General features: G+C 40.3%; 1 protein-coding gene across 1 annotated transcript in view; it reads left to right on the top strand.

Moving 5' to 3' along the window:
• FAM227B (family with sequence similarity 227 member B) overlaps positions 1–15110 on the top strand; it is a 216648-nt gene that overhangs the window by 197805 nt on the left and 3733 nt on the right. The window contains exon 14 of the mRNA XM_062205873.1: positions 11841–11916. Coding sequence (XP_062061857.1) covers positions 11841–11916 — 76 coding nt within the window. The remainder of the gene's footprint in view (positions 1–11840; positions 11917–15110) is intronic.

Below are 15110 nucleotides of genomic sequence, written 5' to 3'. Positions count from 1 at the left end.
ACTGGTTCATTCCCCCAGATGGCTGCAACAGCCACAGCTGGGCCAGGTCAAAGCTAGTAGCCTCTCAGTCTCCCACATGAGTGGCAGGCATCTTTTGCTTTCCCAGACACATTAACAGGGAGCTGGATCAGAAGTGGAACAGCTAGAACTCGAACTGGCACTCCACAATAGGATGCCAGGATGTTATTATCAGCAGCTTAATCCACAGCACCACAACGCCGTCCTCGATCACATTTTTAAACAGATAAATTAGCTGAAAACAAATATGTGAAAAAAATTCTAGTCCAGGACCCTCCCATCTAATTGATTTTCCAGTATATACAAGATAAAATACCATTTTTCCTTCAATCCTTCTGAAATACTCATGGTGAAGTAAATAGGAAAGCCCACTCTTCTAGAAAGCTCACTCCATTATTTATGAGATTTTTAGAACAACAACAACAAAAAATTAACTCTCACTTCCCCTCATCTTCAAAAATCAGAATGTGAATATGACAATGCTGTCCCTTAATGAGATCTTTCAAATAATGGAAACCAGATATTAGCTTTCTGGAATGTGAGGTTTCTTTAAAGACATTTTTGTTCAAAACAGCTCTGAAAACACTCTGGCACTACAGAGATGAAGGACTACCTCCACCACAATACAATGGAGTTCTGCTATTTTCTCTAAACTCTGAAAAGAGGGAAAACAGGAACCAGGTTAGCTCAGTGTGGGGGGGAAATGTAACATTTGCAGGAGCACTGAGCCTCTTCAGCAATACAGGAAAACAAAATTTAACCTGATTTGAGCCTCTTCTCCACCCACATTAAGTAGATGAATTGGACTAGATAAATTTTAAGTCTCTTTCAACCCAAAATTTTGTGACTCTGTTGGAGGAATTTGACTTTAAACACCATTGGTGGCTGAATTAGTTCAGTATTTCCTTCAAATGATGACATTCTCATTTTGTCAACTCACTGTAGCACAAAGTTCTCCTGAGACTAAACTAAGAAAAAGAATGCTTAGAAACCATTTTTCCCATTGCCAGTTGTTGACTTATAAAAAGATCAGCAGAATAACCTGTGTAATAGACTTTCTGTAGTAAGCGAGGATGCCAGTTTCACAGGGATTTAGTAGTGTCTCCAACAGGGAAATTCCAGGAGGATATTTGCAGGGTTTTAAGTGCTTGGAATCAAGTAGAGTTTATGATATTATAATTTTGGATTTGGACCGATGTAGCAAAGGTCTTGAAGTGAGCTTCGATTAGGTTGTTCAGTTTTATCTTCCAGGGAAAGCATTGCCTGGAGCAAGCAGCTGTTACTTTTGCTTTTTCTCAGCATTGTTAAGCATAGCAGGAGAAAAAATGGTGCATATTCCTCCCAACGTAGGAACAAGATTTGTGTAGTAGATGCTCCCAAAGCCATGATAAGGAAGAATAATAGACTTATTCTTCAGCTCCTTTGGACGGTACTAATCCCAAAAATCCTCAGCTGCCAACAACCTACAAAGATTTGTTCATCTGACGATAGCAGCCTCATCTAAGGTTATGTCATATGGTAAAATATATTCTTCACAAGTAGCCATAACAACTTTGCCCTTCCCACCTGCTTTTGTTACAATGTGACCTTGCCACTTTTCCCATCAAAGTACAGTGCCTGTATTTGCTGCCTTTGAATTTGGGCAGTCTTGTGAAACTTCCACAACCGAGAGGGTGATTTGGGGTCTAAGGTTAGGTCATAAATGCCTTGACAGCTTCTGCCTGTTTGACTTTGAATTTTTTGGAGGCTCATCATTGGAAACAGCTGTGATGTTAAGACAGTTCAGAACACATGGAGAGACCATGTTCCAGCTGACTGCCACAATAGAGGTTCAGCCACAGCCAAAATTAGCCATCAAATACCTGAGTGGAGAAACCTTTGAGGTGTCTTCAGCCCCAGTCACCTGACCTTGTTCACAGGCTCATCAGCTCCACTCAAGGTGCAGCCTTCTTCCAGCCTTCCCCCTTATGCTTACCTGAGCACTCTCTGTTCTTCTCTCCTTAAGAGCTGCAGCACAGACGGCCTCACTTGCCTAAAACTGGATGGAATCCATAGAAAAATGGGTATAATTTTTTACTTGTCCTGGAAGAACAAGGGGCATCATTTAAAACATAAGTAAAGGGGCCAGTGTTGTGGCATAACCAGTAAAGCCACCACCTGAAATGCTGGCATCCCACATGGGAACCAGTTTTAGTCTTGGTTGCTTTACTTTTGATCATGCTCCCTGCTAATGGCCTGGGAAAAGCAGCGGAATACGGCCCAAATGTTTGGGCCCCTGCCACCCTTGTGGGAGACCCAGATGAAACTCCTGGCTCCTAGCAGCCACGTAGGGAATGAACCAGCAGATAGAAGATCTCTCTCTTTCTCTCTTTCTCTCTCTCTCTCTCTCTCTCTGCATCACTTTGTAACTCTGAGTTTCAAATAAATCTTTTAAAAAAATTAGTAAAGTTCTTACAGTGTTGAATAAGTGTATCTTGAACAAAAACTCAGTCTAGAAAATGGAAAGGAGGGTCACCAGGTTGCCTTTCTCTATGGAATGACCACAAAAAGGGAGTCTGCTTTTTTTCTACATTCCATGTAATAATATTTTCTACATAATCCATTATAGAGATGACCTGGGGAAATTTCACCAGAAGGGTGAGACCGAGTGAGGAGGGAGTAGAATGGGGGAAATTAGGGACAAAGAAACAAACCAGAAGCGCGGAAAGGCACAGAGATTTGAAGAGAGAGAGAGAGAGAGAGAGAGAAGGAAGGAAGAAAGGAAGGAAGGAAAAAGGGAAAGAGGGAAGAAAATGAAGAAGGAAGGAAGAAAAATAAAACAGCACCTGTTTGTATCAATTTGGTTAACAATTAGGGGCTAAAATAAGGGGCCAATTCCCCATGTCTTTGGCTTCCATATCCCAGAGGAAACGGTAATAAGAATGTTAGGAAAATCAAAGACATCTTCACCCTGGAGCATGTAAGAGAGAAGTTGCCTAGGTTGTAGGGACAATAAAAAGTCAACAGTGCAGAAGATACAACAAGGTTAAAAAAAAAAAAAAAAGGACTATGAAAAAAAGCAAATTAAAATGCTCCTGTTAGGTATTTATCATGTTTTTTTCTTTCTAGAGTTTCTCTGTCCATTATCATGGCTACTAGCCGTGTGGGGCTATTTAAATTAACAAAATTAAGTGGAAATTCAGTTCATCATTTACATAACCATATATCAGATATTCACTTGCCATATGTGACTACTGGACAGCGAAAATATCAAACATTGCAGCATCACAGAAAGCTCTATGGACAGCACTGCTTTTAGTAAGAAGAAAAGTTTAATCTATGTTACAGAACTTGAGATGTCACCTTATGATATCAGATTAAAAACATGTACAGAATTCCTTTTTTGTCTTGCCATTTGCAGGCTTCTAACTTTAGAAGGAGAAGTGTAGGAGATAACAAATTATCTTGTTCATTCATTCATTCTTGCATCTATCCAATAAAATTGCTGTATATATTCAAAGTTAATTTCCCATCTTACACTGCTTCTTCTTGGTCAGATTGTTTTCTCTTTTATTCTACTTTAGTTTTATTTTGTGTCTGATTTGTTTTTGCTTAAAAAAATACTTTAGAAATAATGCCAATTTTTGGGCCATACAGTTCCATACAGTACGGCTTCAACACACATAAGAAAGCGTGCCACTCTCTGTTCCAGCCCTGAGGTGAATAACTTCATAAATAACCTAGATCTCCATGAAAGCCAGTGATTGCCTTTTTATAGTCAGAAGATTTCTGATCCATGGATTCCTTCCTTTATTTCATTTCCTTTGATGCTAACTTTTGCCAACTAGCTAAAATAACATCATAACTCTCCTACTTGTTTCTCAGGGATTCCATAGAGGATTGAATTTTAGTTTTTTAAGAAATACATTTAGGGGCTGGTGCTGTGGCACAGTAGGTTAATCCTCCGCCTGCAGCAGCAGCATCCCGCATGGGCGACGATTCTAGTCCCAGCTGCTCCTCTTCCAGTCCAGCTCTCTGCTGTGGCCCGGGAAGGCAGTGGAGGATGGCCCAAGTCCTTGGGCCCCTACACCCACACAGGAGACCAGGAGGAAGCACCTGGCTCCTGGCTTCAGATCGGTGCAGCTCCGGCCGTTGCAGTCATTTGGGGAGTGAACCAATGGAAGGAAGACCTTTCTCTCTGTCTCTCCCTCTCACTGTCTGTAACTCTAACTCTCAAATAAAATAAACAAAATCTTTAAAAAAAAAAAAAGATTTTTTCAAAAAAAACGAAATACATTTAAAGGGGTGGCATTGTGGTTCATAGGAGCACAGGTTCCAGTCCTGGCTACTCCAGTTCCAATCCAGCTCCCTGCAAATATGCCTGGGAAAGCAGCAGAAGATGACCTAGGTACGACCCCTGCCATGCGTGTAGGAGACCTGGATGGAGTTCCTGGCTTCAGTCTAGCCCAGCTCCAACTGTTGTGGCCATAGATAAAAGATTCTCTCTCTTTCTCTCTCCATCACTTTGCCTAATAAATAAATCTTCAAAAAGTACATTTAAACGTATATAAGAGTACTTTATAAATAAAAAATCCATGAAGGCACAGTAAAATAAAGGTTACATCAAGTATTTAGCTCTTAGAAAAGAGAAGGGTATTTTATGTTTAGATGACTTTTTCTTAAAGCTATTCAAACCCTTGTTGAGTAGGTTGTTAAGTTTCTTCCATTTAAAACTCTGCCAAGTTTTAAAAAGAATGAAAATGAAAATAATTATATAAGAACTTGAGGAGCAAAGGGGTTTAGTTTTTATATGAGTGAATATATGCACGTGTAGTGTAAGCATTTTGCAGCCACCTTGAGCCAGAGACAAATCTAAAATTGTTTTTAAGATCCAGCCCCTTTTTCTTGCAGATTCAGTTTAATATATTTTAATAAAATACACAAGACATGTACCATAATTTTCCAACTTGTTATTATAGTAACTAGTGAAATAAAGAGAAGGCTTCAATTGCTTTAAATAATCAAATATTTTATCCATGATTCATAATTTCGATTACAAACACAGCTTAATGTAAAATAAGAGAGGGGGATGCAGTAAAAAGATAATAAACATTTTCCATGAACATTTTGAAGCTCCTTCGTTTACCTGTTTGCTGTTTTGTTACTAACAATCAGATTTGGTCAATCTCTGGGAAGTGATGGCTCCAGAGTTTCTACCTTCATGTGGAAGGACTTGGATAGTCAATTCACTTACAGGCAGGGGGCTGGAGAACTTGTCTCCAGCATGCATTTGCAAAACAAACCCTAAGTTTGTATGTTTTTCAGAATAGCTTTGTGGGGGTGGATGAATTAATGGAACTAATGGAGATGGTTAAACTTCCTCCAAACAACCTTTGGAACTGGCTCTGTTAAAGGGCATCATTATAAAAATGTTGGAATTTCTATAAATCAACAATTTGTTTAACCCAGCCTTATCAGGGATAAACTGTCACCCATAATTAAATGTTCCTGAAAACCAAAGCTGACCATGTGAAGCACTAAGACTTTTTATGACCATTCTTTTTTAAAGACTTATTTTATTTATTTGAAAGACAGAGTTAGAAAGACAGGTAGAGAGAGAGAGAGAGGTCTTCCATCTGGTGGTTCACTCTCCAGATGGCTGCAACGGCCGGAGCTGCGCCGATCTGAAGCCAGGAGCCAGGAGCTGCTTCTGGGTCTCCCATGTGGGTGCAGGGGCCCAAGGACTTGGGCCATCTTCTACTGCTTTCCCAGGCCACAGCAGAGAGCTGGATCAGAAGAGGAGCAGCTGGGACTAGAACTGGCGCCCATATGGGATGCCGGCGCTTCAGGCCAGGGCCTTAACCCACTGTGTCACAGCACCAGCCCCAATGTTGACCATTTTTTTAAAAAAGATTTATTTATTTATTTGAAAGGCAAAGTTACAGAGAGGCAGAGACAGAGGCAGAGAGAGAGATAGATCTTCCATCCGCTGGTTCACTCCCCAATTGACTACAATGGCCAGAGCTGCGCCAATCTAAAGCCAGAAGTAAGGAGCTTCTTCCGGGTTTCCCACGTGGGTGCAGGGGCCCAAGGACTTGGGCCAAAGGACTTGGGCCATCTTCTACTGCTTTCCCAGGCCATAGCAGAGAGCTGGATCCCATATGGGATGCTGGCACTGCAGGTCGCGGCTTTACCCACTATATCACAGTGCGAGCCCCTTTATGTTGACCATTTTAATGAATACTTTCATTAAATGATATCATACTTACCTGATTTCTTAAACAATATAGAAAAAAAAAGTTAATTTCATGATGATGACTAGGTTTCTCAGGGTGAAATCTAAGAGTAAACAGTCCTGAGATATGAATAAGAATCTTTGTTCAGTAGACGAAAAACAGTAAATATTTACTGAGTACCTATACACACTAGCACTGGTACTGTATGAGGGTGCTAAGTAATCAAGCAGCTAGGGTAGGAATTACTGTTACTAGTACTCTGTCCTCCACTTGGAATCCTATAGTAGAATAAGGACCCACTCTCATCCAATTTGAGACAGACTGTACAAAAAGAGTAGACTTCTAGGGTTGTTTTTTTTTTTATAGTGTTTTTGTTTTGGTGTTCTATTTATAACACTTCTTTCTCCTTCAAAGACTGCCTGTTGTCACTTCTCATGCCTACTAGCTCCTTAAGGGCAAAAGCCACGGTCTTACTCATCATTGTGTCTCAATGCCCAGTGAAAGTCCTGGCAAGTATGCTGAATGCCTCTAGTTAAATATGTGTTACTACTTCCAAGTAGCCTTATTCCCTTATTTTCTAGACTATGCTACAAAACTGTCCAAATGATATATTAAATAATGAAATTTACTAAAACAGAGCTTGACTTTATATACACTACCAGGCCACCTAAAATCAGCATAAGATTCCATCAATGACACTATCTTATAGAATAAGGCATGTGTGCATAGTGAAACTTTTTTTAAATATTTGTTTTATTTGAAAGTCATATTTAGAGAGACAGAGAGAAGAGAGGTCTTCCATCTGCTGGTTCACACCCCAGAGGGCCACAACAGCCAGGACTGAGCTGGGCTGAAGCCAGAGCTTCTCCTGGGTCTCCCACATGAGAGCAGGGACCCAAGCCCTTGGGCGATCTGCTGCTGCTTTTCCAAAGCCATTAGCAGGAACATGAACTGGTGCCTGTATGGGATTGCAAGCAGTGGCTTTACCAGCTATGCCACAATACTGGCCCCATGGTGACAATTTTTTGGGGGGTTTCTGAATACATGGTTATGTAGATATTTAGCACTCATATCCAACATTAAAATATTTGAAGTGTAAGCAAAGGTAAACATTAAGCAGGGAATCAGTTTAGGACACATGTTATTAAGTTATTCCATAAACTTAGTTTTTAGGATTTAAAATCAAATTAATTTTACAGTAAAAGGAGGAGATTCTGGCCACTGCTTGATGCCTAGCTTCATTTTACTAATTGTACAATAGCACTATTTGTATAATGGGCACGTTAGCCTTAAACTTGGTGATCTCATCAACAACTCCAAATGTGATCTATGGAAAATCCCTAGAGATGTGAGAGAGACAGCAAAGCCTCCTGTAGCCTCATTCTAGGACATTTTTGGCAGAGAGGAACAAAATTTTTCCCTGGGTCATTCTTTTCATGATTCTCACACCCAGTGTGTCAAAGACAAGGAACTGCACTTCCAGAAGCCTCAGTTTCTTCGTCTATAACATAATTGAACTGGACCCCGTAATTTCTAAGGTCCATTGTTTCTCTAATATACTGTGATTCTGAAGGGAGACAAAAAGCCCCAGTATAAATTGAAGCTTCTAGGATGTTTCAGGTCTTGATTTGTTGCATTTCACCATGGTTGTTTGAAAATCCTGGAATGGGACCATTTCATTTGTCCCCAAATGGCTCCTCCTCTGTTTAGTGGCTTGCCCTGTAGCCTCCACATAATAGTACATGGGAAAATGAAATATTAGGCCAATTCAGACAGTGGAACTGGAAAACTTGTCGCCACAGTCATCCCGAAGAATAAAATATAGCTATTCTTCATAATTTATAAGTTTTAAGTATGTTATTTTTCTACAGTTGGGAGCAAAGTTATGGCTTTAAGTATCTGGAGAAAATACAAATTAGGATATTCATTAAGACAAGTTAACAGAAATCCACCATCATAATGCGGCCCAGAACCTCGCTACACAGCATAAACATACAGCTTTGACCAAAGCTTGTGGGTAATTAGAATGACTTTATACAGAATGTATACACAGCTCATGTCAGCAAAGAGATATGCTCAAAATTAATAATTTATAAGAAATAAAATATAAATCTTTATTTCAATAGCAATAATGTTCTCTTTGAAAATCCAATTAGTTCAAATCGGCACACATATCTTTTCACAAATAATCATGGAAGCCACACTCAAGAGCATATTGTCACTTTGTAGAAGGATAAAAATCTTTGAAATTCTAACAGGAACTCTGAGGGATAAACAAAGCAATAGCAGTAAATAACTGCAGGCAAATAAAACTTAAGCAGCTCAACACCACCTGTCTAGGAACAGTGTCTCATTAGTTGATCTAGTCATTTTACAAGAAGAATGACATTCAGTGTTCTGAGTTCTTTTCGCAGAGAAGTCTTAGGCTTTCAATCACTTGATGTAGCAGGGTAAAGTAAGACAGGAATTTCAAAGAATCTGGTATCATCAGTTACCTCTCATTTCAGGAAGATTGCTAGACCTTCCCTTCTTTTTTTTTTTTTTTTTTTTTTTTTTTTTTTTTTTGACAGGCAGAGTGGATAGTGAGAGAGAGAGACAGAGAGAAAGGTGTTCCTTTTGCCGTTGGTTCACCCTCCAATGGCCGCCGCGGTAAGCGCACTGCGACCTGCGCATCGCGCTGATCCGATGGCAGGAGCCAGGTGCTTCTCCTGGTCTCCCATGGGGTGCAGGGCCCAAGGACTTGGGCCATCCTCCACTGCACTCCCTGGCCACGCAGAGAGCTGGCCTGGAAGAGGGGCAACCGGGACAGGATCGGTGCCCCGACCGGGACTAGAACCCGGTGTGCCGGCGCCGCAAGGCGGAGGATTAGCCTAGTGAGCCGCGGCGCCGGCCAGACCTTCCCTTCTAATTCTGCCAGACTTCTTCCTGGTGTACGACAGGAAAAAAAAAAAAAAGGTGAAACTAAAGATGAAAATCTGGCATGACCAGGATTCAAGGCAATGTGATATAGTAAGTAATCTAATGAGCAGAATCATGGCCTCTTTGTTTTTCTATGTGAATCATTCCAGTTCCAAGCTAAGTAAGACTGGAGTTATCTTTTCCCAGAATTCATAGGGACCTACAATAGGAGAGATGAAGTCCTCCCTTGTTAGACTCTTGGGGGCAACAGTGTCATATTAAAAAACCCAACTGTGGAAGAGAGAAGAAAATGGTTTCTTATTAAAAAAAAAAAAAAAAAGCAAAATTTGTACCATGCTACATCATCAGGGCAACAGAGCCAACACATGCGCCTTATACACAAACTTAATGAAAATGTTTGTAAACATTAAAATAATTACTGTAAAACCTGAATGTCTGGAGAATTTATGACACTGAGAGTAACCACACTTATAAAATAATATATCATATAACCACAATATTATGAAATTTATTTACATATGTCAGATAGACACATGAAAATGGTTTTTATTTTTTAAAGAATGAGATCATGGGAGAATTTTTTCTTTTTATTAATGTTTCCAATCTTTGTACAATATCATTGGGAAATGTTTGTTAGATGGGCAGATTTGAAAGATTATGTTTTTCTCAGCTTTAATGACTTAAAGTGAGGCATCTACTACTTCCTTTTAAATTTGAGGACTGATGTGTTCTTAATGTTGAACATTCATTGAGTAATCAAAAATATTACTAATCTCAAAACCAAAACTTGAAAGTAAGCTGGGGCCAACCTAAGGTCCTGTGTACACTTCATTCCCCTTCCTTCATGTGGGTGATGTCTCTCTCACACACACACTTTACTGTCTAATTCAAATTAATGTTTCTATGAGGGAAGAACACTGGAAAATCCAGCAAGTGTTAATTCATTTCATTTCTACTCCACTTCCAACTCCTGTCTCACACCTTCACTACCATCTGATTTGATTCCTATCAAGGCAAAACTGTAGTCCATAAGGACACTTACTCCAGAAATATCACTTAGAAGATCCCTGAAGACAGGGTCGTTTGTACAAGTGTGGTGTGATCAGAGCTTGTGAATGTCCTGTGCTTCTGACGGCATTGCTGTGTTTCTCATTATAGGTTTCCAGAACATTTGACTGAAAACTGGTAATTCTAGTAGATACATTTGTCATTCAATACCTGTTACTGTTTGCATATAACCTACATCACTATAAAATTTCTCTCCTTAAGTAAAATGAGTTTCCATTAAGGGCATATTTGAAATTGAACTCCAGTCTGAAAAAATGAAATCCCCACTAGGAGGAGACTTCTTGGAATGGCTCTGCCAGGCAACAAGCAGGATTGTGTGAGGTAGAGCTATGTTCATTTAAGCGGAGACACCAGTTACCCTTTCATGTCGCAGCCTCAAACACTGACATGGGAGTGAGCAGTTAGGTTTGAAAGTGCTGCCTGTCATCTTGGGCCCAGGGAGCCTTCCTGGCACTCACTTTCCTGGAGTAGGGCTGATGGTAGGGTCTAAGCCAAGGTCCTGTGTACACTTCACTCCCATTCCTTCATGTGGATGATGCCTCTCTCACACACGCTGTACTGTCCAGTTCAAATTAATGTTTTGGTAAGAGAGGAACACTGGAAAATCCAGCAAGTGCTAATTCATTTCATCTCTACTCACACCTTCACCACCATCGTAGATACTGTACCTTCAAGGTTTCTTAGTTAACTCCATCTTCCCGCAATGTTTGAAATAATCAAGAAGTAGGTTGGGGACAGGCATTTGGCACAGCAATTAAGTTACTGCTTAGGACATCTACATCCCCTATCAGAGTGCCTGGTTTGAGTCCTGGCTCCTCCACTTCCAATCCAGCTTCCTCCAAATGTACACCCTGGCAGGTGGCAAATGATGTCTCAATATTGGGGCCCTTCCCATCCACATGGGAGACCAAGATTGAGTACTTGGTTTCTGGATTCAGCTCAGCTCTGTCTGGGATATTTGGGTAGTAAACCAGCAAAGGGAAGTTTCTTTCTCTCTCTCTCTCTCTCCCCCTCCCCACCGTGTGTGTGTGCCTTTGAAATAAAATTTAAATAAATAAAAGGTTTTAAGAAAAAGAAGGAAACTAACTTGACAACCTGAAAGAAGTCTTCCCTGGACCCAGACCTCCATTGTTAGAACTTCACTGTCAGCCTTCTGAGCAGGCATTGATTGGACAGGGGATGATTTAGGGGCCACCCACTAGGCAGGACTAGCAGCCCAGTACTATCACCTGCACTGATCAAGCTTAGTGCCCCAAATCATTCTTTTAGAAGTTCCTCATGATCTATAATATTATTCTAGTCTTAAGAATACCCATTTAAAAATACCACCAAGTCATGTAAGTTCTTTATATTAAAAATGCCAACTTCTTTCCCTTCTATGAAGTTATTAAATCAGCATACTCTATAGTTGGTGTGGTCCAGATAATGATCTGATGGGTGTTGTCTTCTTTCCATCCTTTCAGTATAACTCCAGACATAATATTCATGTTTACACCTGAGATCACTCATGACATGGAAGCATAGGCTAGTGGCCCTCTTGGTTCTCCTGTGAAAGGTGTTGTTTACCACTCCCAAATGTTGTGAGTTGAAAAGCTTTCCTTAACCATGAGCCTAGCACACCACCTGCTCCAACATACTGTGATATTATCAAGGAGGCAAAAAAACAATTTGAAAGAAACTACAAGGAATTTAGAATGTAAGTTGATGCCAAACTTTTGTTAAATATAAAATTATACTTTTGAATAGCTGAAAGTGATCATAGAAATCAACTAAATTAAGCTTCTTATTTTGCTGATCCTGCAAATTATCTGAGCATCTTACAGATTTAGAGATTGTTTTCAGGTAGATGGTGTATGTTATAACCATAGAGCCATAGCAAGTGTCAGGAACCAAAGAGAGGAAGGAAGCTATCCTGTGGTGTGGTTGAGGATGCACCCTAACATGGGCTAGAGCTGCAGGGAATACAGTATAATCCATGTACAAAGATGAGCCCTGAAAAAGGGAAGAGAGCTTGTGTGCAGTAGGAGTTCCCTGGAGCTGGATGGAAGCTAGAGTGGTATTGAAGTAGGCAAGAGAGGTCTTTTACAAAATGCTTTCTTGGGAAACAGTTTCAGGTTTTTGTGGTTAATTTAAATGACTGCTTGTGACCAATCATGGACTAGAAAACTACTGATGGGTTAATAAATGAGTTACCCATCAGTTTTTATAACAAATTGGCAGGATCCAATTCTTCAGTCCATATTAAGGTAACTGCCTAGAGACTTTATTACCTTAAGAGGGAGAAAGGATGGGTATCCTCCTCTTTGGGAATCCATGGCTGGTCAGAGAACACGTACTGCTAAGTGAGGTAAGTAAAGGAGCAGCCAGATAGAACCTATTCCGCAGAGTGACAGTTCTGAGCCCCTGATTTCCACAGATGCCCAATCCCCTTCCCTGCCACACAGGCACGTATATTTCCCTTAGATTGCCTAAGCTTGGTGGGAACAAGATATCCTAGTAAGGTGCCATGGAAGCAGAAAGAGTTCAGGCCATAATAAGGTGTCTTGGGCAATGCTTTGGGCACATGTTTCTAAGAGGGAGTGTGTTGGGTGATTCCTCACATCAAATAGTGCATAGACTCTGGCCTCAGCATCAGCCCTTAAGGCAGTTGGATCTGGCTAAAAAGCCCATGAGAGTTTCTCAGGCATGGAAAGCCAAGACACTGTGGCAGAAAATGACCTAAATGAAAGATCTCTGTGAGTGAGATCCCAGCAGAAAGAACAGGCCATCAAGGAAAGAGGTACCTTTCTCTGAAGGGAGGAGAGAACCTCCACTTTGACTATGACCTGGTCTAAATAAATAATGTCGGAGTTTGTGAACTCAAGAGGCTTCCATAGCCTTGGCATTTCATGACAAGAGCCTTGGGTGATTACTGACGTCATAAATGAGAGTGTCAATTGTTAAATCAACAACAGGAGTCACTGTGCAGTTACTCCTCATGTAGGGTCTCTGTCCTTAATGTGTTGTACTATGAGAATTAATCGTAAAACTATTCTTCAAACAGTACTTTATACTTTACTACGTGTCTGTGTGGGTGCAAACTGTTGAAATTTTTGCTTAATATATGCTAAGTTCATCTTCTGTATATAAAGATGATTAAAAATGAATCTTAATGAAGAATGGGATGGGAGAGGGAGTAGGAGATGGGATGGTTTGTGGGTGGGAGGGTGGTTGGGGGGGAAAAAGCCGCTATAATCCAAAAGTTGTACTTTTGACATTTATATTTATTAAATAAATAAATAAAAGAGGTGCATAGGGAGAGATGATTAGTTTGTAAAGGACTTTTAGTGACATATTTGTGCCAGTTAATTGATTATTTATTCTTTCCCAATTAAGATTGCCTGCTTTATCTTAAAATTTAACTCCAAAATTTTGACTTCATAGAGAAAAGCAAAGAATTAATGAAGAAATAAAATTCCTAAAACAGCGACAGGAAAGAATTGACAAGGAGCTTGACAGGTTTGCTTTGGATTCAACTTTGTAATACTTAAAATCATTTTAATTAATAAATGTTACATTAAATCACCAGTTTATTAAGTAAAACTACATTGACTATAATACCTGCAAGATGGATTTTCTCCTTACCAGTTCATCTGGAATAACACTTTTTTATCCACAAAAATCACCTATCTTACTAATTTAATTACTAAACATTGTCATCATCTGTTTTTACTCCTCCAGCTATGGGACTTAAAATAAACCCATAACCAAGCCCTGCCCTAGGGAAGATGTAAACTAGCAAAACTACATATTTAGCTGGTCTCTCCTGGGCCAATTCCTTGTTTCCATTCTGTTCTGTCTTTCTGCTTCCTCTACCCATACAAACATTTTTCCCCAATGAAGCAAGGAAAATTGAGCTCATTTAATTTGTTTATTTTATAAATTGGAGTATAAAAAGGAAAACTACAAATTTCAAGAACAACCACTTCTTCCAACACACCCACATGCACAAGAATAAGGATCAGATGGGTACAGCCCTTCACAAAAGCCCCCCTGGGAAACTATAACTGCGCCAGTCACATGTCATACTTATAAATACTATTTTGGAACTTAGAAAGCTAGTTTTCACTTATATGAAAAGATCCAACCCATTATTTTAGAATCTTATCTCCCTTCACCAGAAACCTCACATGCAAACTTGTAAGGTCAAATTTCAAGTGGCTGTTACAGGTTTCCACAAATCAAATCCACACAAGACAGAATTTCTCACCATCGAAGATGTGCAGAAGAATCTAGGCGAGTTCTCAGGGTAACCCCCAAGAAGCATTCAGATATATTTTCTGTAAGGGCACGTTGTAGGAGAAAGTGAAGGGGCAAATACTCATTTGGCTATGTAAATCCCATGTGCTTGTGAAATTTATAGGCATGGCATCTGTCATCTTCAAAAAACTACACTGTCGAAGGCAGTCACAAGAAGGAGGATTAGATAGTGACAACGACCACAGGACTTGGTGAATATATTTTTTTTTGATAGGCAGAGTTAGTGAGAGAGAGAGACAGAAAGGTCTTCCTTTCGTTGATTCACCCCACAAATGGCCGCCGCCAGGAGCCAGGTGCTTCCTCCTGGTCTCCCATGCAGGTGCAGGGCCCAAGGACCTGGGCCATCCTCCACTGCACTTCTTGGCCACAGCAGAGAGCTGGCCTGGAAGAGGAGCAACCGGGATAGAATCCGGCGCCCCAACTGGGACTAGAACCTCGGGGTGCGGCGCCACAGGCGGAGGATTAGCCTGTTAAGCCACGGCACCGGCCGTCTTGGTGAATATTCTAAAACCAGTGACTGGTATACATTAAAAGGGTGCATTTTATGGTATATGACCTATGTCTCAAAAAATACGTACAACTTGAGAAGAT

The sequence above is a fragment of the Lepus europaeus genome, chromosome 11, assembly GCF_033115175.1.
Source record: "Lepus europaeus isolate LE1 chromosome 11, mLepTim1.pri, whole genome shotgun sequence".
NCBI lineage: Eukaryota > Metazoa > Chordata > Mammalia > Lagomorpha > Leporidae > Lepus > Lepus europaeus.
This window is presented reverse-complemented; position numbering and strand designations above follow the sequence as displayed.